The sequence below is a fragment of the Rissa tridactyla genome, chromosome 2 (assembly GCF_028500815.1).
Source record: "Rissa tridactyla isolate bRisTri1 chromosome 2, bRisTri1.patW.cur.20221130, whole genome shotgun sequence".
Lineage (NCBI taxonomy): Eukaryota > Metazoa > Chordata > Aves > Charadriiformes > Laridae > Rissa > Rissa tridactyla.
Genome location: NC_071467.1, coordinates 57,682,169 through 57,709,485, shown reverse-complemented (window position 1 = coordinate 57,709,485; position 27,317 = coordinate 57,682,169). Strand labels below are relative to the sequence as shown.

The window sequence follows — 27,317 nt, the reverse complement described above, 5'->3', positions numbered from 1 at the left end:
AAATCAACTTTTAAAATTAAATATATATATTTTTTTTAGTTAAACTTAAAATTGAACTTGAAATCTCGAAGAAATATATGAAGGTCATTAAGGAAAAAATATGGTTGATGGCCATGCAATACTTCCCCCTCCAAGAGTTATATAAATATCTTTATAGTTAGTGATAACGAACAATTCAGATCTTTGCTTATGATACATTTACCACTGTCAGACCACAAGGTCTGACCTCCAGCTTGGTCACGGATTGGTATTTGTTATAAGTATCACATGATGTATGAACATGACACTTAGAAGAAGTGCAGATACATGGAGTGTAATGTAAGAATATTAAAATGGTCTGACAAGCAGGCCCTCATCCTCATTTCCATGAAGGAACAGTACCCTGGTAATTTCAAAGGGCATTAAAGACCAGGGAAAAGCAACTTCCAGGCCTAATGTAAATAAAACATTTGCTTTTGTGTCTTTCTACTACCTCTGTTTCCAGAAAAATATTTCTCCCGCAGTAATAAAAAAATTAGGTTAAGTTTTAAAAATACAGAATCTCTGTACTGTAGCCAAATTAAACCATTCCAAAACACACTGTATTTGTAACTCACTTAACAGTCATCAAGTTGGGCAGCTGACTTTATAATTTGCTAGTAATATTTTTCAGTATTTTAAGTCTACCGCACAACTTGTAATTCAATGATATTCTTAACACATGTTAGGATTTTTTTGGTTTTGCTTTGTTGTTGTTGTTGTTTTTTTTTTTAAGCAGAGAAATTAGTGGTGACCTACCGATAAATGTTCTTCCATCACTATCAAGTAAAAGATTAGGATTTAGCTGATGGTGTGGGATTCTTTCTCCCAAAGCCAGTGTAATGAAAACACTGCAGATGTTTCAAAAATCCCACAGTGAGCATGTGTATCAGAATTACACTCCTTCCCTTTTTTCCTTTACCAATTAAAGATGACCATGGACAGGTCCTGAGAGAAATGCCGTCCGCTCCTGCTGAGCCGGAAAGACAGCACCCTCACACAGGTCGTATTTTCTAAGTGCACATAAGAAAACGTATGTGCATATCAGAATTGTATTTCCAACCTAGTCTCACACACTCTTTCAGTTTCAAGGTGGACATGACCCCACCACTCTGAATAAGGTCCATCCAACGCAAGCACGGAAATGTTCTTCTGGCTAAAGGAACTACTGTTGTGCAATACGTAAATACATGTCTGCAGCAAAGACGCAGCAACTTTTCATTGACTCTGTTGGTACCATTTTAATTTACAAGGAATGATGGAGGGGCAGATAAAACTTGGGTGTATTTTTTGTATCTTCTTTCTGTCAAGATTGCACTTCCCCATTTTAAATCATCAATACCTGTGAGAAAAATGACCTGGCTACTCCTGAGTTTCAAGTCTCTGCTGTAAGACTGAAGGCTTGTACACATGGATAGGTCGCTTAGCTGTTGCATTTTCAGGTAGATCATGAAATGCAGAACACAGATACACTGAAGGGATATTTAGGTATCAAATACTATTTCATAAAGTCTCTTGAAGGTGAAGAATTATGCAAGTGTTATATTTACTACTATAATAAATAATCTCAGAATAAAGAAAAAGTAAGCCAGTTAGACATGGAGAAAAGATACATAGGAAAAACCCCAATAATTTCCTTTAAGCTTTTAGGAAAAAACGTAGTAGGATTTAGTTTTATGTTTCATGACAGTGGACTTCATTCTAGATCCATTTTTTCCCCCATTTGTATTTTGGGTTTGGACATAACACAAGACTTACTTAACACTTTTCTCTTTGTCAAAGCCTGTAAATAGGCATCATTTTTTTAAGGGAAAGCACAGTACCATTAACACTATAATTCAGTGTCTTCCTTTTTTTTGCCTGGTTCTTTCAGCAACGTTTTGCAAAGCAGGACTGGGAGACACATTGACCTTTACTGATCAGTAACGTAAGTCTTACGTTCATTTATTTTAATTCTATTTTCTTGGTCTGATGTCTTGTTTGAGTGTACTAAGAGTTATCAAAACCAGCCAGTCTGGACTTTCCAGCAAGCATAGCTCAGACCTGTACCATGGCGATGGTGGTGGGTGAGGGCAGAGGAGAAATCCACTGACGACAATTTAGGATGACATTCTATTTTTTTTGTGTACAACCACTGCTTTAATTTCTAGCCAAACTGGACTGTGAGTACATGCACAAGTTTTGGTAAATTCAGTCCCCTGAGGTCAAATGAGTTCCTTCCTACACATATGTAATTTTCCCTCGCTTCCATGTGCTGATGAATCATTACTGGATCCTTCTCTTTCCCAGAAATAATCTGGAAAAAGGGAAAAAAACTATGACCCACAGCACTGAAATTCCCCATTGTGGTAGAAGTGTGACAAGTCCTTTAGCAACATGGCCCATTTCCTCTGCTTTAGCCTCGGCACCAAGAGCAGAGAGGACAGAAAAACAAAACACTGAGCGCTACAACAGGCTTGTGGCGTTGCTGCTGACCATACCGCCAATTAGACAAATCGTAACACACTAGAGTGTGTTCTCTGAAAACCCGAAATCACATAGCAACTGCAAGAGTATACATTTTTGCAACAGCAGTTCACATGAAATGTATATTTTTGGTCAAAGTCTAATTCAGAGATGGGTTATTACCGAGGACAGCTGAGTTTTGTAGCCCTGGCATGTTAATGTACTATTTCCTGATTAATCTGTTTTCATCAATGTGCTACATATTTAAGATTCGCACCTTCACAATCTACTACACATCTCTTTTTAGAACATTTCAAATCAGATGAACCCATTTAAGGATTATGACTGTTAGGCACACACGTACCGCTTCACTTGATGTATATGAAGGAGAATACCAAATGTACTACTATCTTTAAGTCAGTACTGCTTATCGTTTTTCCCCCAGAAAATATATTAGTAAAGCAGGTATGCAACTGCTTGGGTAAGAATCTCCGAAGTGTTAATGGAATGTGAAAACACAGAGCAATTTCAGCACTGTCTGGGCCTCAGAATTGAAAGAATGCATTTTCCTTAGATTGGCTCTACATTTTTTAAACTTAACAGTTTCAATTGAAATGATTTTATGTAAATCTATTTCAAATGGAATAAAGATATTTAAAATTATTTAATTTGATTTTTTTCACACCAGTCTTCATTAGCTGTTAAATATTTAGTTGTATACTAGTGGCAAACTATGATAAAACCATCCATTACTTTTCCTGTACATGCTCAGCCTATACAGAGAATGAAAATGCTAATTGCTGCATTACAAAACTCCCAGATCTTGCTAATAAAAATATATTTTCTAACTTGTTATAAATGATTACATTCTTGGCTATTAATTGCATAAAAACAAATACTTACTACTGTGCACAGTCAATCAGTTGATATTCGTTTGACCTCTCGAAGCATGCCTTTACACCTTCATCATCCCAGAGCTTTTTTGCATGTTCAAAGAATTCCTGAAAATTGGAAATAAGAGAACATTCCTCAATCTTTTCAGTCCCCAGTCTGTATGTGTTGCTCCCTCCCTCCAACCTTCATGCTTTACACTTTTGCAGAATCACAGATTACCTTTAGAGAAGAAAAGCAAAAAACATTTATTAGCAAAATTGCAGTAAAATATACTGAACAGATGGCTGCTGACAGTTTCCAGTACATGATATGTAATCAAGACTGTCATCAAAATTCATACATGTCCATACATAAAATTTACTGTAAATACTAATGTTACCCAGAAGCATGCAAACTTAATTTTTAACTGAATTTATGCTTCTGTCATGGAAAAGGTATAAAAGTGATGCAAAAAGCTGCTCAGCTTATAAACATTAGCTTCCCAGAGTAAGAACCAGTCTGTAACTTTAAAAAGATTGTGCAATTTTTCCTGAAAAACACAACTTTCCGCTGCTTGGTTATTTTCTCATGCAACATAATGATTTGATTGCAAGGCTTTCAGAGTTTTTGCTCAACACCGCTTCCTCCAAGCAGCCGCCTGGCACAACATGCTTTTCCTAGCTGCTATCCCAAGCATCCCAATCCAGAAATATCTGCTGGCACGCTTATTTCAGAATTATTTGAAAGAGGAATCAAAGCTGTCCTTGGTGACGGTGAAGCCATAGCTCCGTTGGATAAAACGGAAGTTGTTTTTAATCCCTTAACACCTCAACATGGCTACTAAATCATCAGAGTCAGTCATAAATTTGCGAAACCTAACAAATTGCTTTTCCAGACTTCACTTTGGCTCTGTGTAAAACAGGTGTAATACCACTATTCGCTTCATAACCCTGTTTAAATGTGGTGTAAATATCTGAGTTCTGAAACTTCCTCAGATTGGTTGCCAGTCCCTCCCCACACCTTTTCAGGATTAAAAACTTCTCGCAAAAGACAGAGTTTGTAGCAAAAGATCTTGGCAGCACTGTAAATTCACTTTTACTGTGTGTGGGTTTCCCAGCCTTGCAGGCCGCCCCTCTGAGGTGCCCCAGAAGGTGACACTGTGCCCCAGCAACTGCCTGTGACCCGCTGGCAACATTTTCAGGGAGAGGCAAAACACAAGTTTTTCAGAACAAACTAGTACCGAAAATTATTTAGTTGAGCTTTGAACGTGGCTACTGAGGTCTGAGTAACCCCAGAAACGCTTTTTTCCTTCAACTATATTGTGCACAAAGTAGAGAGAGAGAGAAAAAAAAATGCACTCGTTAAGAAGTTTTCAAAAGTTTAGAGAAAAGGAGATGTTAAAGCAGGCGTGAAAAACCTTTGCAGAAAGTCTTGGGAGAGGAAGCAACACCAGAGATTGGCAGATGCTTATACTGCCCTTGGAATTTATTTCTTCACTGTCATGAGGACATGTTTATTTTGTCTTTGTTATTTTAACGACTTATGTAATGATTGTTTAAAACACTGCAGATCCACCTTTTGAAGTTACGCTACAGCTATTATAAACTCGCTGTTCCTACAGCAGAAGGAAAGCAAAAACAAGCTCAAGAAAGGACAAGATACCGAACTAAATAAGTAGAAGGAGAAAGCGGACACAAATAACAAAGAACTGGAAAAGTCAAAATGATAAATACCAGAAAACATGGAACATTCCTCAAACTCATGCTTGATTGATATTTAGGGCATCAGCTGAATGCATCTCACTCACTGGCATCTTTGTCCAGAGAAAGGCATTGCCTTCTCAAGGGAAAGAGTGAGCTCTGGATCAGTGTCAGAGTCCCAAGGCAAAAGGACCCGTCTCTCCCACCCCCCCTGTAGAGGTGCATGTCCAGCAGTGTACAACCTCAGCTCTCCCTCCCGCAGATGCTCGCTGCTGCAGGTGTGGGGGCCGAGCACGGTGTGCCCTCCCTTCCCTCCTTGCCATCGGCTGGCGGGAATTCCCACCCGCCTGGAAAATTATCTCTGAGGGGAACCTACAACTAATAAATGGCCCCATTGAGCCCCACACAGTCTACGGGAGGCGGATGGGAAGAGGAGAAGGATGCCAGCGTGAAAGCTTCCTTTCCTGAGCAGTGGGATAGATTGAGAGACGGATGCAGATGTAAATAAATAAGTAAATAAAAATAAAAAATCACACAGCTACAGCAGTTTCTAACTTCACTTCTGTTTTTACATCCTCTGTATAAGCTTTATTTACTCTTAAAAATCTCTTCTGGAAAAGAGGCAGTCTTTTCAGCTCAGCTTCTGAGACCCTACAAATATGTTATAAATACAGGGTTTCCATATTATACGCTTCAAATATTTCCACCTGACCATTATATCTCAAAGCAGTCTATTTAAAACGACTTCCAGACTTCTAGTCCAAAGCAAATCCTATAAAATGGAGCAAATATACTTTCCTCATTAAAATGTACCGATCTACTGCAGAGGAGTACACTTGCCTGCAAATTGCCTCCCACACAGCTACCCGATCCTTCTTTCCCAGGTGACTAAAGCTTTCCAGAAAAATCCTGCTTCACTTCAAGACACCAAGTACCATGATCCAACTTTTCACACTTGTTTTTAACCCCTTTCTTGTCTGCTCTAAGTTCTTCAGTATTTTTTCCCCTCCACTGATGAAGGCTACCATTGCACGCAGTCAAGCACATGGGAGGATCCTGCTCACACACGTCAAACACGTCTGGATCCAAACCTACTCTCCATCGCAGGACAACATCCAGAGAGCAGGTACCACGTTAGCTTCAATACCTGCAACCAAGCCCCCTTTGCCCAACCAGCCTTCCAGCAACTGCTCCCCGATGCCCAATCCCCATGACTCATTCCTATAGACCCCAATGCTTCTCACCTTCTCCTCCCACCATGGTCATATAGAATCACAGAATAATTAATAAATTATACAGGAAGATGGGCTAAAACTTCTCGGTTAATGTTTCTGAGGAGTGGGGAACTACATATAAAACATTACTGTAGACCAGTACAACACAAATAAGGTTTTAAGAGTAAGTTGTGACCTTAGTAGCTTACATTCTGAGACCCTCACCTGGAATACTGTGTCCAGCTCTGAGGCCCCCAACATAAGGACACGGTCCTGTTGGAGCAGGTACAGAGAAGGGCCACAAAAATGATCAAAGGGATGGAACACTTCTCCAACGAAGACAAGCCAAGAGAGTTGGGATTGTTCAGCCTGGAGAAGAGAAGGCTCCGGGGAGACCTTATAGCAGCCTTCCAGTATCTGAAAGGCACCTATAAGAAAGCTGGAGAGGGACTTCTTACAAGGGCATGTAGTGATAGGATGAGGGGTACTGGCTTCAAACTGGAAGAGGGGAGATTTAGATTAGATATTAGGAAGAAATTCTTCACTCTGAGGGTGGTGAGGCACTGGAACAGGTTGCCCAGGGAAGCTGTGGATGCCCCATCCCTGGAAGTGTTCAGGGCCAGGCTGGATGGGGCTTTGAGCAGCCTGGTCTAGTGGGAGGTGTCCCTGCCCATGGCAGGGGGGTTGGAACTAGACAATCTTTTTTAAGGCCTCTTCCGACTCAAACCATTTTACGATTCTACAGCCAAATTAAGATCTTCTTAAGGGTCTGACTTCTGGGAAGTGGCTATTCAGAAGTTCTTAAAAGTCACGAGCCAGGTTCTTTAAGAAACCGCAACTGGGACAGGAGAAAACAGGGACACAGAAAATCACTAGGAGCATCTGATGCACTTGGTCTGCAAGCACATGCAGCTGACCTCTATCGGATCAAAGTCACTGAAATCTACTAAAAATATTTAGTATACTGAAGTGAACCAGGAATTATGTACTATGCCTGAAAGCAGAAAAACACCCACATCATGACATGGCTATGAACACCAAACCAAACAGAACTGTTTCATCCAAACTCTTCCTTAGGAACAGAGGCATACAAATATTTGCACCTATTAATATACGTATAAAATAAAACCATTAATATATTTTTGATGGAGCATTTTTATTAGAGCATTAGAGAAGTAAATGATAATGCCTCAGGTCTCATGAATTACAAGTACTTTTTACTTCACACACATTAATTCACATGAGCTACCTAAGAATTTATAGCGATCATTAAACCATACCCTACCAAAATTTTGATGTGATCTAAATGAAGATGTGGCACACAACATCTGAAATATTTACTAACATAAAATTATCTGGAAATTTTCCACTCTTCCTGAGACAATCCAAAGAACTCTGCCCCGCATTCCCGAGCTTCCTTTTCACTAGCAGATAGTTTTTGCTATACATAAATATTCCCACATCATCTAAAAATCATGAAGTGACATGAGCAGGTTATGATTCCTTTTTTTTTAAGCACAACATAAGTTAAGATGTACATAAACGTAGAAACATCCTGAGCTGGTATCACTGTTGTAAACAGTGTTGTATTTTTAATACATTTTAAAAAGGTCTTGTAGAAATATTTTTACTCACCTATTCCAAGGTAACAATTTTTGGTTGAAAAAAAGAGGAGGGAACATATTCCTACACAAAACATTCAGAGAAACCAATACAGATAACAAATGCAGATGCACTACAGCAAAGTCTCAAAGCACTGTTTTTCAACTTTGTTCTACTAGAAGTTACAGCATGTTCTTGAACTTTAATTTTCCTTATTTTGGGAAGAAACTTATTTATTGGTAGGTTACCTTAGAAACCTCCTCCCCCTTATAACTCCTACAAAAAATTTTCGAGTAGATAAAAAATGGACTTGTTTCACTTTTCAGCTGCCTAAATTAGGAATAAATATTAGTGATGATTAAACAATGACATATCTTCAATAACAAATCCTTATGTATTTTGGAAACAGAACTTTTCATCTAATTGCTTTACAAACCACAAAAGTTCACATTAGGTCAGGAATACAATTTTTATTCTATTAAGATTCCATTCTGTCTTCCTTCCAAGATGAAGCATACAGTTAATAGCTATCCTGATGTCACCTTTCAGTCTCCCAGAAATTGGGATGTGGAAGACTCCACTGTATTTTTCTATTCTGCATATTTCTTCTGTTAATATATTGTAAACCTAGAAACAGCTGCTTAGATCAATGTGAAGTAAGATCGATCTCCCTCAAGCCAAAGTTCACGCTCTCACTCTCCTAAACTTCAGGACTACAAGACAATTTCTCATCTAAACCACAGATTAAACCTGTGTGATTAGCCTGACAACCATTTAAAGAAGTGGCAAACGTTACACATTTTCATAGTTCTGCCACTGGAGGTGTGAAATGAAGTCGTCACTTCTATTCTGAATTTCAGTTACTACTTCTTCTCTCATGTACTTAACCGAGCAAAAAAGTAAATCACACAATGCATTAAAAATTCCCACCCTACCACCTCCCAAAAATGACTGCGGCACAAGATGATCCACAGAATTCATGTGGGAAGGGAGGTAGGTGCCTCCCTACCGAGCGGGGTGTACCCGCCTTGTACCTCCCCATGCACAGGGGGTTCATAGTGCCAGTCTCCCGTCCACTCAACTACGGAAAAGTTTTGTGGAATAGAAGAGTGACAACTGACGGGTAACACCATAATACCATAAGGATGACACCCAGTCGAGTCAAATTAAGGCTGTGTAGGCAAAGGACCTTCAGGGTTTCCTAATTGTGACATAGAATCATAGAATCACAGAATTGGCTGGAAGGGACTTTTCAGATCATCTAGTCCAAACATCAACCTAACACTGACAAAAACCATCACTAAACCATATATCTAAGCATTATGTCTACCCGTTTTTCAAATACCTCCAGGGATGGTGCCTCCACTCCTTCCCTGGGCAGCCTGTTCCAATGCTTAATAGCCTTTTCAGTGTAGAAATGTTTTCTAATATCCAGTCTAAACCTCCCCTGGCGCAACTTGAGGCTGTTTCCTCTTGTCCTATCGCCTGACATGTTTGACTCTGCAATCCAAACAATATCCTTTCAAGCAAGATCCTTTTCTGTGTACCACATCTGAGGTCAAAACTGAACGGGATCCGTCCGCCTGCAGCCCAAGCTGCTGAGCGCAGCAGCGACAGCAAACAGCGGGATGCTGGGCTGTTCTGGGGGAGGATGGGCAGCAACATGGTCTGGGAGAGATGACTATGGGGAAGGACTCAAATCTAGCACTTTCTCCACTTCCCGGAGAGCTGTGAGGAAGCCCTTTTCCATGCAGTGCCTGGGGGATGACCAGAGGGACAGCATCCCGGGCAAAGGGAAGCCCTGCCGAGCTCCCCGTTTATGCTCCAGAAAGCCTGGTGGCCACTGAGAGTGTCTTGGGGGGTGGTGGGGGGAGTTGTGTTGCTGCTGCACCGTCTGCAACAGATGCCATAAATCCGAGTAGCGTATTGGTATTCTGTTGGGTTTTGTAGTATAAGCCATGTAAAGTAACAGAAGAATGGCAATTTTAAAAAGTATATATTTCAGCCAAGGAAAACCTGGAATTTAACTGGATAAAGCAAAAGCTACTTTTGTGGCTCCAGGACTGTCTTGCAAGCCTCTACAGTCTCTACTCACTGCAAACAGTTCTCAGATACTCAGATTAGGGCACCTTAAATTTGCGAGTTCCACTCCTGTATCCATTAGGTTCTGTTTTTCTCTTGATATTCGCTTTCTTGTTAATTCAAGACTTGTGCATATGTAATTGGAGACAAATGTTCCCAACATTGCTGTTGTGACTGGATTCTGCTTTAAATTTAACTTTCTCTACACCACAACTGCTGAGAATGAAGGGGGAAAAAGCAATAGACAAAAATCTCTGCGTTTCTACACATAATGACCAATACAATCATTAGAGAGTTACAAATCTGGTCAAAGAAAGAAAATTGCTTTTCCCTGTGGAAGCTACTGACCCATCCCAGTACACTGGGTATTTCAACAGTCTACCATCATGCTCACCCCATATAAGCATCTCTGAATCTCCAGATAGGATGGTACTGCTATACACAGTAGTTTCTTAATCTGTCAAAGCCTTTAAATCACATATTATTATCTTTCTATAAGATATACATAGCAGCTGAACAGAATATAATCCAACAGCTAAGATTTTTAGCACGTAGTTAGGAATAAATCATCTGCTTTTTGTTTTAAGAATGTATAGTAATACTATAAATAACATAAAATAAAAGTGATAATGCAAATTTGCTGAATGAATAAACTTGAGGGAATAATACCTGGGGCTTCAGGGTGAATGATGAGAATAAAAAAAAGGTACTTTGCACTACACAACAATTCAGGTAGGCAGTAGGGAGATGAATTTACGTCAAACAAACAACCTTTTATTGCAATTTTTTTGTATAGCATTTATTTTCCATTGCCTAGGCTTTTCTCTGCAATCCAAGACTCAGGGCCTTATAGGGGGGGGAAAAAAAAGAAAACTAAAAAAGAGCTGTTGCATAGGCAATCTTAATTTTGAGAGCCTGACTTGAAACTTGAATCTTAACCTAGTGTTTAACTGAAGTGGTTGTAAACTGATGTTACCAGAAACCCAGAACAGACAGCGAGCGACAGTTTGCCCCAGCGCCTCCAATTATTCCAGGTTTGCTTGTGCCAAGTGTAGCAACTCATTTTCTATTAAAGATACTCTTCACCCGCAAACATCTACTGAATGCAACTGTAAACTGTGGAAACAAAAATTTTTAAATGGACTTAATGCAGAAATTATGGGGTAAAGTACCAGGTAAGACACCCAAGAGAGAAGGAAGCCTGCTTCAGTTACCTCTTCCACAAACAAGCACAGTCTCTTGATAATCAGCCTCTTGTTTATGAGACAGAAGTGTCCCCTATGGCTCAGCCAGCTCCACTTAATCCTTTATGAAATGTTCTGCCTAACAAGGGAGCTGTTTTGCTGTAGGTATACAAAATGCAGCTGCTCAAACTCCTAATGCCCACAACAAAGACAGGCAAACAGAGTTACAATTTAAAAACAAAAGCAGAATCCATGACTTGAATTTTTCCAACAGCAGTGGCATCAAAACCTTCATTAGCACCCAAGCAATTGCACGAGAAACACTGAAACCATGTAGAAGTGGTCAACTGGCACGCAAGGATCATGCTTAACAGTTGGGTTCACATGTTTCTAAAGCACCAGCACTTATGGTAGATTAATTATACAGAAACCTTTAGGAAAAGTACAACCTCCACCCCCTGCAAGGTATTTTCTGTTGTAATTTGTGGGTGTGCAATAATCAATGCAATTACTTTGCTACCTAGTGACTCATTCTGATAGGCAAAGCAGCAGTTTGGCCTCTAACCCTCCTCCGAAACCTAACTTTGGATCTATCAAAGAGAGTTACAGAATAATACATCCAGAACTACCTTCTCTCCCTGTTCATTGGACGTGTTTTGCCTTTTTTTAGGCTGGAGGCAACAGCCTTGAAGCACGATCAGCCTGCACCAAGCGTAACCTCAGTTCATTAGAACCGAAGATGGGAGGATGGTAAATACCACCTTCACAGAACAGACTTGTGTTGGGGCATCTTATGTTCCAAGAAAACAAAATTAGTTTATTAACTCCTAGGAGAATCTTATCCAACTTGGAAGCGTAAGGAAAGAAGCGGGGGAAACAAACAGCATTTATAAAGGTATAAAAGCACCATTTTCACAAAGCTACCACATGCCACCGCATCTAGACAGAATGCATGAATTGCGCAGCTCGTTGACAGCATTCAAAAACCAGGAGTGCAACCAGCACAGTACATTCTACGTCCCTTTCTTGAACTATTTTTGTGACTTACTTTTAAGCTCTTACTCTACACTACATTTCCAAGAAGTGCGTACAGTTAAGGTATCAGCCTGATTGCTTTAGCAGTTCTATTTCTGCCTGCTAAAAACATGTTCCATCTGCCATCTTATTTTATAGAAATCAACAAGTTCACTTTTGTGGACTACAGAACTCATCTACAAAGTCTGAGAAATATATTAATACATTTTTCAAACTCATATGTGTCAAACACTAAAAAAAGGCCTGAAAGTTCTTTAGATCATACTAGCAAAAACAAAAAAACCCAAGATTTTGTGCTTTCACAGTATTTTGGGGCCAGAGCTGTGGATAGGCTAGGCTTTTGAGATAAAAATGCATTATAAGTCAAAGAGCAGTCCCATGTTTTTTCTTCGCTACTTATCAAATAGTGACTTTTCTTCTGAGCTACACAATGAAGCTTTTATCATACTTAAAACCAAACCCTCTGATTCAATCTTCTAGTTTCCATTTTAACTGTGTATTTCAACTTTCAGTCTGCCATCACAAATCCTTGAATGCTGCTGCCTACCTGCTATTTTGAGGGGGCTATAAAGCTCTCTACTAAGGAAAGTAGGAGAAATAATTTAAGCAAATTACTTGGTGTACGTAGTGCCTAAAAAACACGTTGTGCCGAGGATGCAAAACTCAGGCACATTCTTTTCCTTGAAGGTATTTTGGTTTTGTCTATGTTAGGACTTCTCCCTGAACGCACATAAGGCACTTCATTTAAAAATAAAAACCTCTCAAATTATGTGTGAAAGTAATTACAAGTGTGTTACACAATCCTGCAACATTGCTGTCCTTTGCATTTCTGCAGCACTTGTGAAAAGAAAAAGGTTAAGTATTGTTATAATTCCCTCAAGGAGAATTGTTATGGGGACAACAGATGATGACAAAGCATAAGATAAATCTGCAAGTGCTGATCAACATACAAAACTTGACGGTACCGACTAAATGTAAGAATCAGAAATATCTCATAACTTAACAAAATCTGGCAGCAGTTGGTAGCAGGTATCCCAGTGATCAAGACACTGATTACACAGTTGCCTTTGTAGAGCACTGAGCGTTCAAACTGGAAAAGTTACTGAAAAACACATAATTTGGGTGTCACCTGTACTGGGAGATGTTTGTTTGCCGTTTGTTTATTAAAAGCAACAATGGCACTGCAAAAGCGTACAGATTCTGTATGTCAAAATTTGAATCTTTATCTAATTAGGCAAGACCAGGCAGAGCAGAGCCCATTCAAAGTCGAGGATGGCAAATCAACCCACAGCAGTTTTGTTACTGCTTCTGCTTCTGCAACCATTTAACTCCTGGGCCTCTGTGTAACAGACTGCAATGAACATCATACTTCATTTTCATATAAGTCAGTACAACGTCCAGTCAGTGAATACGTATAAACCACTCTGCGATCCCCGGTGAAGGGACTGTTAGGGAAGTAAGAAGTATGGCTCCAAGACACGTCTCATAAATCGGTAAACGGCAGGCATTTCAGGGCAGGAAATATTATCAAGACTTTTTTTTTTTTAATCAAAACACAAGCCAATAATAATACCACTGTACATGCTGTAACATGACAGAGCGAATCTGAATTCCCTATGGTTTTAAATCCTCAGTAGTATTGTATCAGATCATGTTTTTATAAGCTGTATAGTAAAGCAGTAATTTTTTCCATGCCACAATGCACTTTGGCACAAATCAGTAGAAAAAAATTGAGATCCTCTGGGTGGATTATTATTTCACTGAGCAGTGAAAGTCATGCAGTTAATTCTGGCCCGCTGCTTTGAAGACATAAAGCTAAATGTGCACTTTGTCACTTTTTGATGATGAGAACTTGACCCCCTTTTGCGAGTTACTCCTAAGGTGCTCTCAACCCTTCTTACATGGCTGCCTTGGTCCTCATTACTCAGATGGTGGGGACACCCCCAACCAAGTCAGACAGGTGGAGTAGAAAGCTGAGGGACACGGCTCTCCCCTGTCCCCATGCAGCTCTCCTCTGTCCCCAGGCAGCTCTCCTGCCCCTGCCCATAGGGAACCCCTGTCGCTTCTGTAAACACAATTTCATAGTGAAGACGACCATTGAGCGAGCTGAAAAAACACAAGCCTGCAGTTTAAAATTCTTACAGTACGCGAAGTTTCTACTACTCACAGCTTCAACTGTTTTCCTTAAACAAGATTTGAAGGTCATACATCAAGGAACTATTTCATGCTCTAGTATGCACTTTATTATTTGTAAGTGATTTCCTACCAGACAAGTGGTTTGCAAGGACCGAGAACTCTCATTTCCTTTTATAGATTTGATTCGGAAATAAATGCTGGCAACACCATGTGACTAACAGGCAGCATCCACAACTTAAGCAACTCTCACAATTAAATCAGAAAGTAATGGAAAAGTCAACCCGCTGCTGCCAGATCCATTTAGCCTCCTCCTCCTCTGCACAAGTTTTATCTAAATTCTTCGACCTTATCTCTCTTCTTTGACACTTTTTCCTGTCCTCATCCATGTGCAAAAACCGGATTAGCCTCAACACAGTAACTTATTCATTCTGAAATATTTATAATAGTAGGAAAAGGAAACACAAGTCTTTATTATATCTCTGTGACTAAACTAAATTGAGTTTCAGCAAACAAATTTCTGGAAATTAACAACCACAAATGTAGATATAAGTATATGAATAAAGATTCCAAGGGAAAAAAAAATTGTGCTTTCTATCTGACGGCTGTTGCCTTTAAGAGCTATTCTGGGAAACGACTGTGGATACAACTGCAGGAACTAGAACTTTTGATTATCTGAAAGTAATATACTTTAAAGGAATCCCATCGTTTGAAGGCATGAGCTCACAACTTTTATAGACGCAGAACTACTGCATCTTATTTTTTGGTAAGACTAAGGTGTCTTAATAAAGCTCTGAAAAGTAACACAGATTCTTAAGTATATATTGGCCACATTTTATATAACTTCCAGCATTCTCCTAGTGCCAGCCCCCATGAACCTAGTGCTGATGAGCCCCAGAAATCAACCTTTTCAGACTAATTCAGAAGAAATTTAGCCAGTGACTTCAGAAAAGTAAGATTTTAATTCCCAGTGTTCGGTTCTTAATTTCTATGCTGCAAAGTATGTAATTTTGAAGAACTGAGGTAATAACATTCTATTATGTATAATATAGAAAGAATGTATGTACAGTAACAAATGAAACTGCTGAGGCATCAGAACCTAAGTATTTTTTATTAGCCCATAAATATTCTCGCAACACAGAAACTGCCTAGAAGTCAACAGAAATCTGTTTCTGTAGGAATAGAAACCTTTATTTTTATGAGTATAGATGACCAGAGACAATGAACACCTTGTGGATGGGAAATTCTGTTGGAATTTCAGATCTGGAAGTTGTTAAGGGGGTCCAGTTTATTGGGATGCAGATGTTTCCAGGGCACGTGAAAAAGCTACTTTATATAGCCTAAGCTAGCTTCTTCCCTTTCTTCCCAGTCTCTTATTTACTATTTGCTGCAGGATTATTTCTCACTTCAAATGTAATCTAACATGAAAGCTGCTGATCAATATTGTAAACAGATGATTAGTGTCTTGTGACTGCCAAAGAACTGTTAATGAATCTCAATACATGATGTTGAAGCAGGGACATGAGATAAAATAATTGAATTGAGTGAAATAATAAAACCAGGTAATTCCTTCAGTTTAAAAGCCAAATATTGCCAGAGCTCCTTAAACAGAGAGAAATTATTCATGCTCATCTCAGAAATGGTATGAAATACATTTCTTTGGTTTAATTAAAATCAAACCACCACCAACTGAAGTATTGCCTACTGAAGAACTAGTGAGTTTGAAGTCATTGATATTGGACACCCCCAACCTGCAGCAACTGAGGTGAGACCACCAAGCAAGTCCCGAAGGAGCATCCCTGCACCTTCTCTCCCAGCTTCCTTCAGATACTACTTGTGCCATAGAGCCTGTCCAAGCCACCACAGGGGTCATCAGCAATCTCCACGCAAGATGTCTGGTTGCACGTGAACAAAAACGAGCTACTGAACGTTATACCTAGCAGAAGAAAAATGTGAACTAACTTAATTCAACTGTATCTGGAGAGAAAACCTCAGATAGATATGTGCAAACTGTGAGCAAGGCCTTCAGACAAGGACTTCTGTTGCCTTCTGTTACAAAACTCAACCAACCGCCTCTACAATGAAACAGAGAAATAACATCTTCCAGCAACAATCACATGAAATTTCTAGGGAAACTCCATTCCACAGATAGTTTTGTCAGATCTCTTGCTTCCTGTGAAATGACTGAAAGGGAAGATACGGCTGTATAGAGATTATTCCCGACTTTTTAAATACCTCCTTGAAGGATACGAGGAGCAGGTACATTGTAGAGTATAGCTTTTAACCAAACATAAACTTTTGAAAACAGAAGGTAGTAAAATCACCAGTAGTTACTTTTAATTAAACAAACAAACAAACACACCCCAAACCTCTCTTCCTCTCTATGTGCTCACTGATCCACTGGTTATTGATCCATAGCTTTTTTTCATTTTCCAAGTTGAAATGGATTTCACTAGTGAGGGAAAGAGCCGCCTTCATTATTGTCATCAAAGGCATTTTTTGCAGTTAAACCAGAAAATGTATGTAAATACCAGAAGGGAAATTCTTTATCAGTTGTAGCAAGTCAAACCTTGACACTGTGAAATAGTTCAATATATCTGGAGAATATCTAGATTTAAAGCAAACAATAAATATTTAAGTATAAAAAGGAAAAGCTGTTTTATTTCCAGAAAAAGCAAGAAAATATATTGACTTGGAGAACTCGAGAGTCCAACCAGTTCTTCAATCAGTCTTGATGGGTGTAGGACACCTTTGGTCAAACATAAACGCTTTCCTCATATGCAGTTGTTTTTGTTTGCAAGTTGTGGCTTTCTTATCTACCTTTCATAGATCAAGTTTTGTTTTTAATGCAATATAATTTAATTAAACAAACATTTGATATACTTTTTAAAGCTGTATAACCTCATGACAGATTCAGTTTGTGAGATGATGAAATTAACTTAGAAACTGTGTTTTCAGGATTTGTTTTCTACAGGATCACACTTTGAAATTTTATTTATGCTGCACTTAAACCAGGAACTAAATAATAAAGCCTTTTGCCTGTCATCCTTTTCTTAGAGTGCTAATTTTTCACACCGTTTTTTTTTACAAGAAACTATAATAAAATGTGGATAAAGAGCAGAGTGATCTTCACATGAGAATAATGATCCACATAACGGACTTTTGTGACTTTTCTATTCAAAACCAAAGGACGCTCACATCTACTATATAAACCATGATTTTTGTCGCTCAGAAATCATTATAAAAATATAAGTTAATTCTCTAACATGTTCATTGACTTTCTAGAAACTGTCTTGAAATCTGACAGAGAATAAGCAAGTATTTTAATTAATTGGTTCTTCAATGCACTGTATTTGTACAACTCCTAGTTTCTTAACGTTTACCCGCACTGCCTAGTATTTACCTCTGTCCTTCAGAGGTGGACGGTCTCCCACACAAAATGACTCTGCACTGAGCACACGCAGGCCACAGACCTGCAGCAAATCTCAGCTCGGTTAGAGGACATTTTGCTTTTGCATCCTCAGGCACCTGATGCGATGGGACCCTGATGTTGATTTGAACCTTCTGATGCTTTTAGTACTTAAATACATAAACTATAACTCTTATGCCAGGCTCCAATAGCCATTGGCAACTTCAGATATCACGGACGAGGCAAGGCTTTTCAAGCACTGACTTAGTTTCGGGATAGACTGGAGCGTAAATACTAATCCTGTGTCAAGGCTAACGCAGCTGCCAGAAGGAAACCGGGAGAACTGCCTGATTCCTCCCCAATTTCTTCTCAAGGAAATGACAGTTATTGGCACTTATTTTCAGCACAGTTTTGCATTCTGTCAAGCCCTGCTGACCAACACCTTGAAAATAGGCGCTGGCCAAGTGCCATGGCTCGCTCTTGGTGAGCGGGTTGGCAACAGTGTCCCCTCAACGCAGCCTAAGCAGAGTGCTGCTCTCCCCTCAACAATTACTAAAAACTTAGCGAAAATGCTGGGTTCTTAAAACAGCATTTAAATACAATAGCAGTCTTAAATGTCTGTTGATGGCGACTGCTGTGGACATCTATTGATACCTTATTTGTAGATTTCTAATAGAAACAAGAGGGCAATCATACTGCCCCAGTTGGTCAACAATAGCTACAGAATCCAGCACACATAAAGATAAAATGTAGGTGTGCAAAGAAACCTTAAAATAGCATAAATAAACATAGTTGTCTATTGTCAATAATTGATCTATGATCATATCAGTTTATTATATACTTGTAAATTGCAAGTCAACGCTGATAGTCCCTTAACGCACAATTACTGTCTGGTTCATTACTAGATATACTTCTAATGGTATGAGCTGGTAAACTAAAAGATATGTATTATCAAGAGAATACTGAAAAGTGGTTTTCCCTTTAGAAGCAAGCGACAAGACAAACAAGATAAACATATCTGCTTCTACTTGAGTAAACTGGCTAGCAAGATTCAAGAGACACTTCAGGTTTTTGGTAATGCAACAGGCAGCCAGAATATCCATTTTTGTATTTGCCACATTGCAATTATATAAATTACAAAGGCTTTTTCTAAAGTAGATGCCAAAGATTAGACAGCTAACTGAACCAACTTAATATAGTTCATCAAAATGTTAAGTGGTTCCTGTCAACTGGCTTCAGGCAAGTTGAATGAACTAAACGTTTCCAAAAGGAAAACTGCATTAAGTTCCTAGAAAGACTGTAGACAACAGAACTGCAACAGAAAACTTTCATTATTTTTACAGAGAAAAAGGACTACAAAGATATGATGGAATATCATTAAATAAATGAAATCTTTGAAATAAAATAGGTATCTTTCCTAGTTAACAGCTCCAAGAACAGAGTTTTTATGTATTAAAAAAACCATTAATTTTTATGGCAAAACTGTAAACTTTTCTTTTGTTTTGTTGTTGGTTTTTTTTTCTTTTTGCTTGCAGGCAGAGATGAGTTGTGTATCACGAAATCTTGCTAGAATAATTACACCTGATTGGTGTGTGAGAAATTCATACCTGTGAAATAGCAGCAGTTTAAAAGCAAAAACAATGTGAAGGCAAATATTTGATAGGGGCGAGCTTCTGATACCTCAATTGCATCATGCAAAAAGAAAGCATGATTATGATGGTGGAAAAACTCCGTTGGTCACAATACACAGCTATGCTACCTTGATCCACCAACACACATACACTGGCAAGTATACATGAATTTAACTTAAGAGACAGAAGTGAAGACAAGCCCTGAAGAAATTTGATTGGTAACACATTTTCCTATATTATGGTCCCCGTGACTAGAACAAAACGGGTATTAAACTTTTTGGTGAAATGGTGACAGCTATCAAGCTCCCTCAGCAAGCCTACCTCTTGCAATTTTTATTTTATATTTATATATTGTTTTTATATATGCATATATAAAAACAATTGGTCTTTGTTAAATTTTAGTCCTCAAAATATATCTCTTTGCAAACATAATCCACAGTTACCAATTTTTAAATATTACTGAATTTTATGTATTTGAACACTAATTTAAATCAAGAAATTTCAACGGCAACTTCAAGAACAACTAAAACATCCTTCTGTATATAGAAAATTACTCTCCTTTAGTGCAGTATAAATCTGGTACATTCTAAAATGCAGAGTCAAACCTTTGTCTTGGAAATTTTCTGTTTGCAGATTTATAGCCACATTAGCAACTCCCAAATGTAATTTACTGCTATATCACACTGTATTCCCATGTAGCAACTGTAACGATATCTGCTCATAATGTTCTTAGCAAAATGAAAGATAAATTTTCCAGGAACTAAGTTAGAAAACCTACAGATTATCTAACATACCTCACAGAAAACAGCTGCTGTATGACCATAACATTAGATTACATGTCATAAAACACAGAAGTATTCACATCCATCTTCGAGTCCTCTTTTTAAAACATTAAGTAAACAGATAAAACAAAGCGTTGAAATCTGAAAACGTTTCCCTCATCTTTCTTACTTTGCTACTCATCAGACTTCAATAAAAATCTAACAGAAATAAAACATATTTTTAAAATTAGCACATGTGTGATTAACACACCTTTTTGAGTATCAACCTCCAAGCCGCTATTCCCCAGCCAGAGTATTTAGCGTCAGCACTAACATCTTAAAAGTCTTAAAAGAAAAGTTATTTGTGGATGTACTGACTTTTCCCCAGTGGCTTGTGAAACAACCCGGGCCCCTCTTGTCTAACCTGGGTCTCCCACACTGTCAGGCCAAACCATTGGGATGCCCAAGCCAGAGGATGACAGAGAGGCCACTCTTGGCTTTCCCTGGAAACACATGCCCACCCCATGGGGTGAATGCCCCACATGGAGCAGCTCCCCGAAAATGCTCGCCCCACTTTCCAAGGGCGACTGCCCCAGGAGAGGCAGCGATCTGTACAGACACCATTCCCACCTGCTTGGGGTGGGAGCCCAGCTGAGGCCCACGTGAGAAGTAGGAGAGAGATGGGGACACCACAGGGACTGGGTGTCCAAGCTTGGTTTGGGCACTGACAGTGCCCAAGGAAAACACAACTTGATGCTTACGAACAGACTACATTTTACTTGATTTAGAGTCAAAACCTTAAAAGAGATAAATCGAATGCAGCACTAAATAATGGGACACCTGATCCATTCTCTTTGGCTTTACAAAACAACTTGGACTTCTTAGGATGCTTGAAAAAAAATTATCTATTTTTAGTAAGTTATTTAAGTAAGAAGTTCTACACTGATATCCCACGGAAAACAACTGTTTTCCATAGCTTTTACCAAGTATAAACAGTAAGAAAAACTCGTGTGCACTTCCAAAATGACTCTTAGGCATAGGTCACAAAGTACTTCAATTGCAACCACAGCATGTCATAGCTCTATACTAAATACACTGACTTTTTGGATGGTTAAATTTATCTGGGATTATATATCTTTCTTAAACCACTCAGAGAGCCAGGGCAAGCATATAATGGAGTCCCAGTGCGTTTTTGCTAGCATATAGCTTAATTCTTTGCTGAAAGAGATATAGCATGCTTTTGCCTTTTCTTCAAGAGTTTTTATTTTCTCTGTCTTTGAGGCTTTTGTTTATAAATTATTTTAAAAAATAAGCAGTCTTAGTGTTATCTGGATCACTGCAGAAATCATAAAAAGAGGGAAACCCACTGTATTGCTATCCATTTTATTAACTATTCTACCAGTTAGCTGAAAACTATTAAATATTCTACCAGGGCCACCAGTTCCAGTGCTCCATCTTACTTTTTCACTTTCTGAACAGTTTGGACCATGCACTCTATGAATTTGCCATACCATTGTTAGGATTTTTTAAAAAACGTTTTTTGTAACACCACATCTATTTCAGTATTTAACATAAATAACAGACTGTAATAAGCAAATTACGTTGCCAGCAATACAGTACACTACTGGAAATACCTGTTCATGGAGGTCATTTGGATCAAACAACTGGATAACTCTTTGGACAGAAATTACACAAGCCCCTGTTGGCGTACCCAACATGAGTAGGTTAAGTACACTGCTGGATTTTATGTTCTTTTTTGCAACTCTAGAACAGTACAAATATGAACTGAGAATATTCCTGCCACGTCCCTCATCACTGACAAACTAAGCCTTGAACCCTGCTTGCAAAACGAGTATGTTTCTAAAACCAACCAACCAACCAGCCAAAACCAATACAAAAACCCTCCCCAAACCCAAAACCCAACGAACCAAAACACAAAAGCTTTGGCTTTTCACTATGGAGAGACTTTCACACCAACATGGCGTCCCACCACACCACTGTCTCCAGATGAGTACGAGAGGATCCTCAAGCAAATGTAAGGGTATTTGGAAAACAGAGATATATGTCAAGGAATAGAAAAATTTGTAAGATATTTGGAAAGCGAAAAGAAATGACAAGTTATTGTCATTGACAGTTATTGACAACTATGGTAACCAAACCATAGTTACTTCATTAAATTGGATTACTAGGCCTCAACTTTTGAATTTATCCCAAGATGACTAACATACAAATTTTAAAAAGCAATTATAGCCATATAAATGATGAAAAAACAGAAAATACACAGTGAATGTGAGTTTGCCTGCAAATTTCCATGCAATAACCCTAACAAACAACCTAAATAAGTTTCAAATGTAGCAACAATGGGGTTTGGAGATGATTTGGGAAAACAAGTTCTGCTTATGAAATATTTTTTATATTAAACTTTATATATTTGAGCCAGATTTCCCAAACCACTGAAACTATGGGCAACAGGCTAATGAAAGAGAATCATAACACTTCAACTGCAGAGTACTAGGACAAAAATAAATAGCTATTGCAAAGGACAAATCAGTTTTTCTGACCAAAACATCCCAGAGAGTGGAAGATTGCTTAACTGGGGATTTTCCCTGACAAAAGGGGTAGAAGCTGTAAAGAGAAACTTCTCTCTGGTTACTCGAGGAAAAGGGTAGCATGTGTGACAAAGCAAATAAGGCAGACGCTGCAGGGAAAAGATTCCTTTTTGGAGGAGAAGCCACCAACAAGGAGAAACAAGAACCTTACAAGCATCTGACTTTGGCTCAGTGAATTCTCCAGAGGAGAGAAGAACCTGAGATAGGAACGTGCTCACTACAATGACTGTTTCTGTCCCGCTTTGTTTTTCCCTTTATTTTTATTTTTTTTAGGTTAAAGTACAAGTTTTGGGGAAAAATCTTCTTAGATCTACATATGCATCCTCTTTAAGAAATTGCCTGGAGAACATGACTGTACCCCAATTTATACCAGATGCAGCAATCCTCCCCTTTAGAGAAGGATAATTTTTTGAAACGCTCTTCAGGAACGCATTTAGGTTTAGGTCCTGCAATTAAGCAGCACTGAAGTTCTACATCAGTGGTGTATTTCAACCTCCAGAACATTTAATTTCTCTCATATTGCTAAAGTTCCTATGATATGGATGAGATCTAGCCTACGAGTAGTTATTTAAGAGATCTTTTGTACCAGCTAGCAAGAAGGTTCATACTATTAACTAGTATTAACTGCTGTAGCTCCACAGGCAGATGGACCAGGGAGAGACAAGGAGTTGACCAACGTGCTCTTCATGCCGAGAGCACAAGTAAATCCATAACAGACTAATCAATGGTGCTACCGTAGAGTGTGGAGAACTAAGTGGGTCAGCCACAGTGCCGCAGTTCAGGGCAAGGAGTCCCACAGCTCTGCATGGGAAGGCTGCAATACACAATGCTAGTGAGGATCCAGGTGCAAATGTAGGTATATTCCTGAGCAAAAGACTCTGACCTTCCAGTTAAGCTGTAGAAAATCACTGGAGGTCTTCTAGGTGAGGAACTCCCTCTCCTTAACATGTTAGCTCTAAAGCAAGGCATAGTTTTCAATGTGATTTTACTTGATTTACTGCTAAAAAGCAGCTTCCTCTAACATGAGGAATAGTTAGGAGTTTTGTTTTGTTTTTTGAATTGGTTATCTATTCCGCTATACAGATGGGAGGAGAGGGAGAAGGGAGAAACTGGACAGAAATAAAGCATTCCAAATAAACTGTATAGGAGAAAAAAAAGAGAAATATTCCGAACAGGAAATTAAGCATTCTTAAGAGGAACTTTTGAAACCTGGAGGAAGAAAGGTCAGCTTTAATAACTAATTTATTCACTTGGTAAGAATTTACAGCCATCACAGCTCACCCTCTAGCAATTACAAAAATGCCCTGATTGATGCTGTCTTGTGACTTCTACAGTATTTTGCAACAAAGTATTACATAAAAGAGTGATTTTTAATTATTTTTCTGACGTTCAAAAATCTTTCCTTTCTTCATTCAATTTCTGAAATCCTGAAGACCTCTCAATCAACAAAGAGCTTTAATGTGGAAAGTATTTCACTTGAGCCATATCAGTGTGTACAACTCAAAATCTGTAGCAGATAGTTTAAAGAGCACTGAGACAAACAATCAAATAACAAAACCTGGTATAAAACTAGGCTTATAAATAGGACGAAATGGCTGTAAGACAATGAGAGCCTGATATCAAAGCTGAAGGCAATGCATTTTGATGTACATTTCACAGAGTGATAGAGAATAAATAATTTAAGAAACATATTCTGATTACATATTTAAAGGAGGGGGGAAAAGGTGCAAGTTTGGTTATGAGGGTTTATGAGGGTTTATCTTCAGATTTTAACAATGCAAAGCATCAAGGAGAAAACAAAAGAACAGAAAGTTCAGCAAGAGACAAGTGAAAACTTCTCAGAAAATGGAGTGGTTGCAGTCACCGAAAACTTGGTTTCCTCTCCCTTCACAATTTTATAAACACCCAATAAACCTGGTAGGGTGTGTCAAAACTCTGCTTTCTTGCTGATAAGGTAAGAAGTAAATTTGCAGTAGGTAAAGTAGAAAGAATAAAATGAAAAAAATAATTAGACATTCCATGATTTCCAACATTGATCATGGAACTGAATCTTTGCTCTCTCTGTGAATCAGCCTCAGCACCTACCCTACGCATCACCCTTATAGTAACTAAGGGAAAAGAGCTCATAGGTGCCATTAGTCCTGTGGAATTAGCATAGCTGATAAGATGAAAAAGGCTGCTAGGTCTTTGAGATTTAGCACAGGAGTTAACTGACTTTTTTGTTCTTCTATGGACAAGGGGCAGAAAAAAGTGCTATGAATGAAAGCACTGTAGTTGAGAGGGACTGAGAGGTCTATGTGCATTTCTGCCCATGATTCTTATCAGTGCTCTCTGTAAAAACACCAACAAACCCAAACATTTTGTAGCCGTAGTGTTCTGCTCTCCCTAGTGTTCTGCTCTCCCTACACTATGGGTTTCTAGAGTAAGCTTTACTTCACCTTAGCTCACATATTATAATATATCTCCATTTTATCGATTGGGCTTTAAGGTCTGTTTAGACTTTGACTAAATGGACATTCCCTACTGTAATTTCCAATCTCGCTGAAACAATTTAGGGTAATCCTTCTTTCCTTATTTCCAGTTAATCAATAAAGCAAGAAAACAAATAAATATCTATTGACAACCAGTTGCAGAGATTTCTTATTAAAGCCTAGCAATACACTTGAATGGCTATTATCAGGATTCAGGCTTTTTTTCAGCTGAAGGTTAACATTTCTCTTCTTAACCAATGTGTGCTGTATGTCTTTAAAAATAAGGGAGGATAAGAATGCATTGCAAAAAAACCAACAAACCTAGCTGATAAGCAATATGTAACTTTTGGTGAGAGTCGCCTGAACTTTTCCTTCACTGGTTCTGGAACAGTCTTTGTATTCGCTTTCCAACTTGTATCATCATTAGTCAAATTAAAAAATTATTCTTTTTTATTTTGTAACACTAGGAATAACAGAGAATGACTTTGCACAATAGTCTGTGTTGCTAATCCTGAAAGCCAAAACGTATCTATTATGTTTTGTTCCTACTGCCAAATTTAATTTCATGTTTAAAATACTAATTAAAAAATATTCCGTAATTATTTACCATCAAATAATTGTTCTTCCCCTTTTGACCCGCCACTTCAAAAGTTAGCGCTATTTAATACAAAACAAATCAAATTTCAGCTGCTGCTAAAACCCACATTTTCCCTCAATTTAGCAACACCACTACATGAGAAGAATGTAAGCAGTATCTTGATTTCTATATATAAGCTTGCATAAAGACAAGGCAAACATTTTGCAAAACTTTCACAGAATCCTCGACCCAGAACTTATGTCTGCAATTCCTAATCATCCCAAATGAACCACACACATAACTGGCAAAATGCATTCAGTGGAATGTACACACGCTTACACAAGTAGATTATTATGAACACTCTCAGTAACAATGATAACTTGCAAATGATTAAACTGCAGAGATAAATGGAAGGTTGCTTTTTATAACTTGATTCTAGCTTTGCCCGAAAGGATTGATGAGGAGTTGGGACAAATGTCAAATAAAGACATGAATCCCCATTTTAGGAATCTATTTATTTCACCGAAATTCCTAAGAGATATTCCGTTTATAAGAATTAATATTTTCTACGGTCAAGGAATTTTGAAACTATTCTTTCTATGGTACATAACGTCTTTATTTTTATTCAGTTTCTCACATAAGGCTTACTTGAGACCTTATTTATGCGGTAGTTTTACTTAGGGCTATGTTTTTCTCAGGATTCAGAAACAGGAATGCTCTTGTATTTTTTCATATTAGCATACTCTAGATCCAATGCTCATATCCTCATCCTGAGAAACAGATTCTACATCAGTGCGTAGATGTTCTTTTCCTATTTTAATTATCTAACTTCTCTGTAAGAACAAGGTCCAGAACAATTGTTTTTATCCCTGCACTTTATGAGTTGTTATGCTACTTAGTACAGTAATACTTGTGACTATGGAATCACGTATGGAAGTATGCAGCACGTAAATGATTACAAATCAGCACAACACATCAGCATCCAGCCATGCAGCGCGGGAGCCAAGACCCCACCCTTTCCAACCCAAAGGCCCTGGCGTGTCGGCTGTGATTGCGGGAGGAAACTAGCTGAGGGTGAAAGTGTTTTCTAGCAAGGGAAAGGGCTGAACAGCATAATATCTGACCTTGTTATTTCCTGGTTATTGCTTTTTGTGCTGAGGGGACAGGCATTTTAGCCACATCAGCTCAAGCGAGCTGAGACTGTCTGTTTTTAACGGATTTATACGATTTTTCCTTATAGTACGACCTTCGTTTTCTGTTTGGACGGTAAAATGACACACCATGAACTGCTGCTGTGTCTGTTCACTTTCCACCAGGAAGTTTTTTTAAGATACATGTGCTTAAAAAAAAAAGTACGTATCTTTCATCTCAACATATATCACGATTAAGCCCACACTTACTACCCAAAACCAAGAAAGAGAATTCCCGTGAATCCAGCAAGCTGGGGGTCCTGCTGGTCCTCTGGGAAAAGAGAGATCTCGCTTTGCCCTCTCTCTGAGAAGAAATCCGAATTTCCCAGATGAGCGCTCTGACCGTCTGCCTTGGAAGCTCTCCCTGGCTGCACATTAAGCCA

At 38.6% G+C, this 27,317-nt stretch overlaps 1 protein-coding gene across 2 annotated transcripts in view; it reads right to left on the bottom strand.

Moving 5' to 3' along the window:
- GNAL (G protein subunit alpha L) overlaps positions 1–27,317 on the bottom strand; it is a 204,679-nt gene that overhangs the window by 60,903 nt on the left and 116,459 nt on the right. For both annotated transcript variants that reach the window (XM_054191801.1, XM_054191802.1), the window contains exon 5: positions 3,367–3,464. In XM_054191801.1, the coding sequence (XP_054047776.1) occupies positions 3,367–3,464 (98 nt within the window). The remainder of the gene's footprint in view (positions 1–3,366; positions 3,465–27,317) is intronic.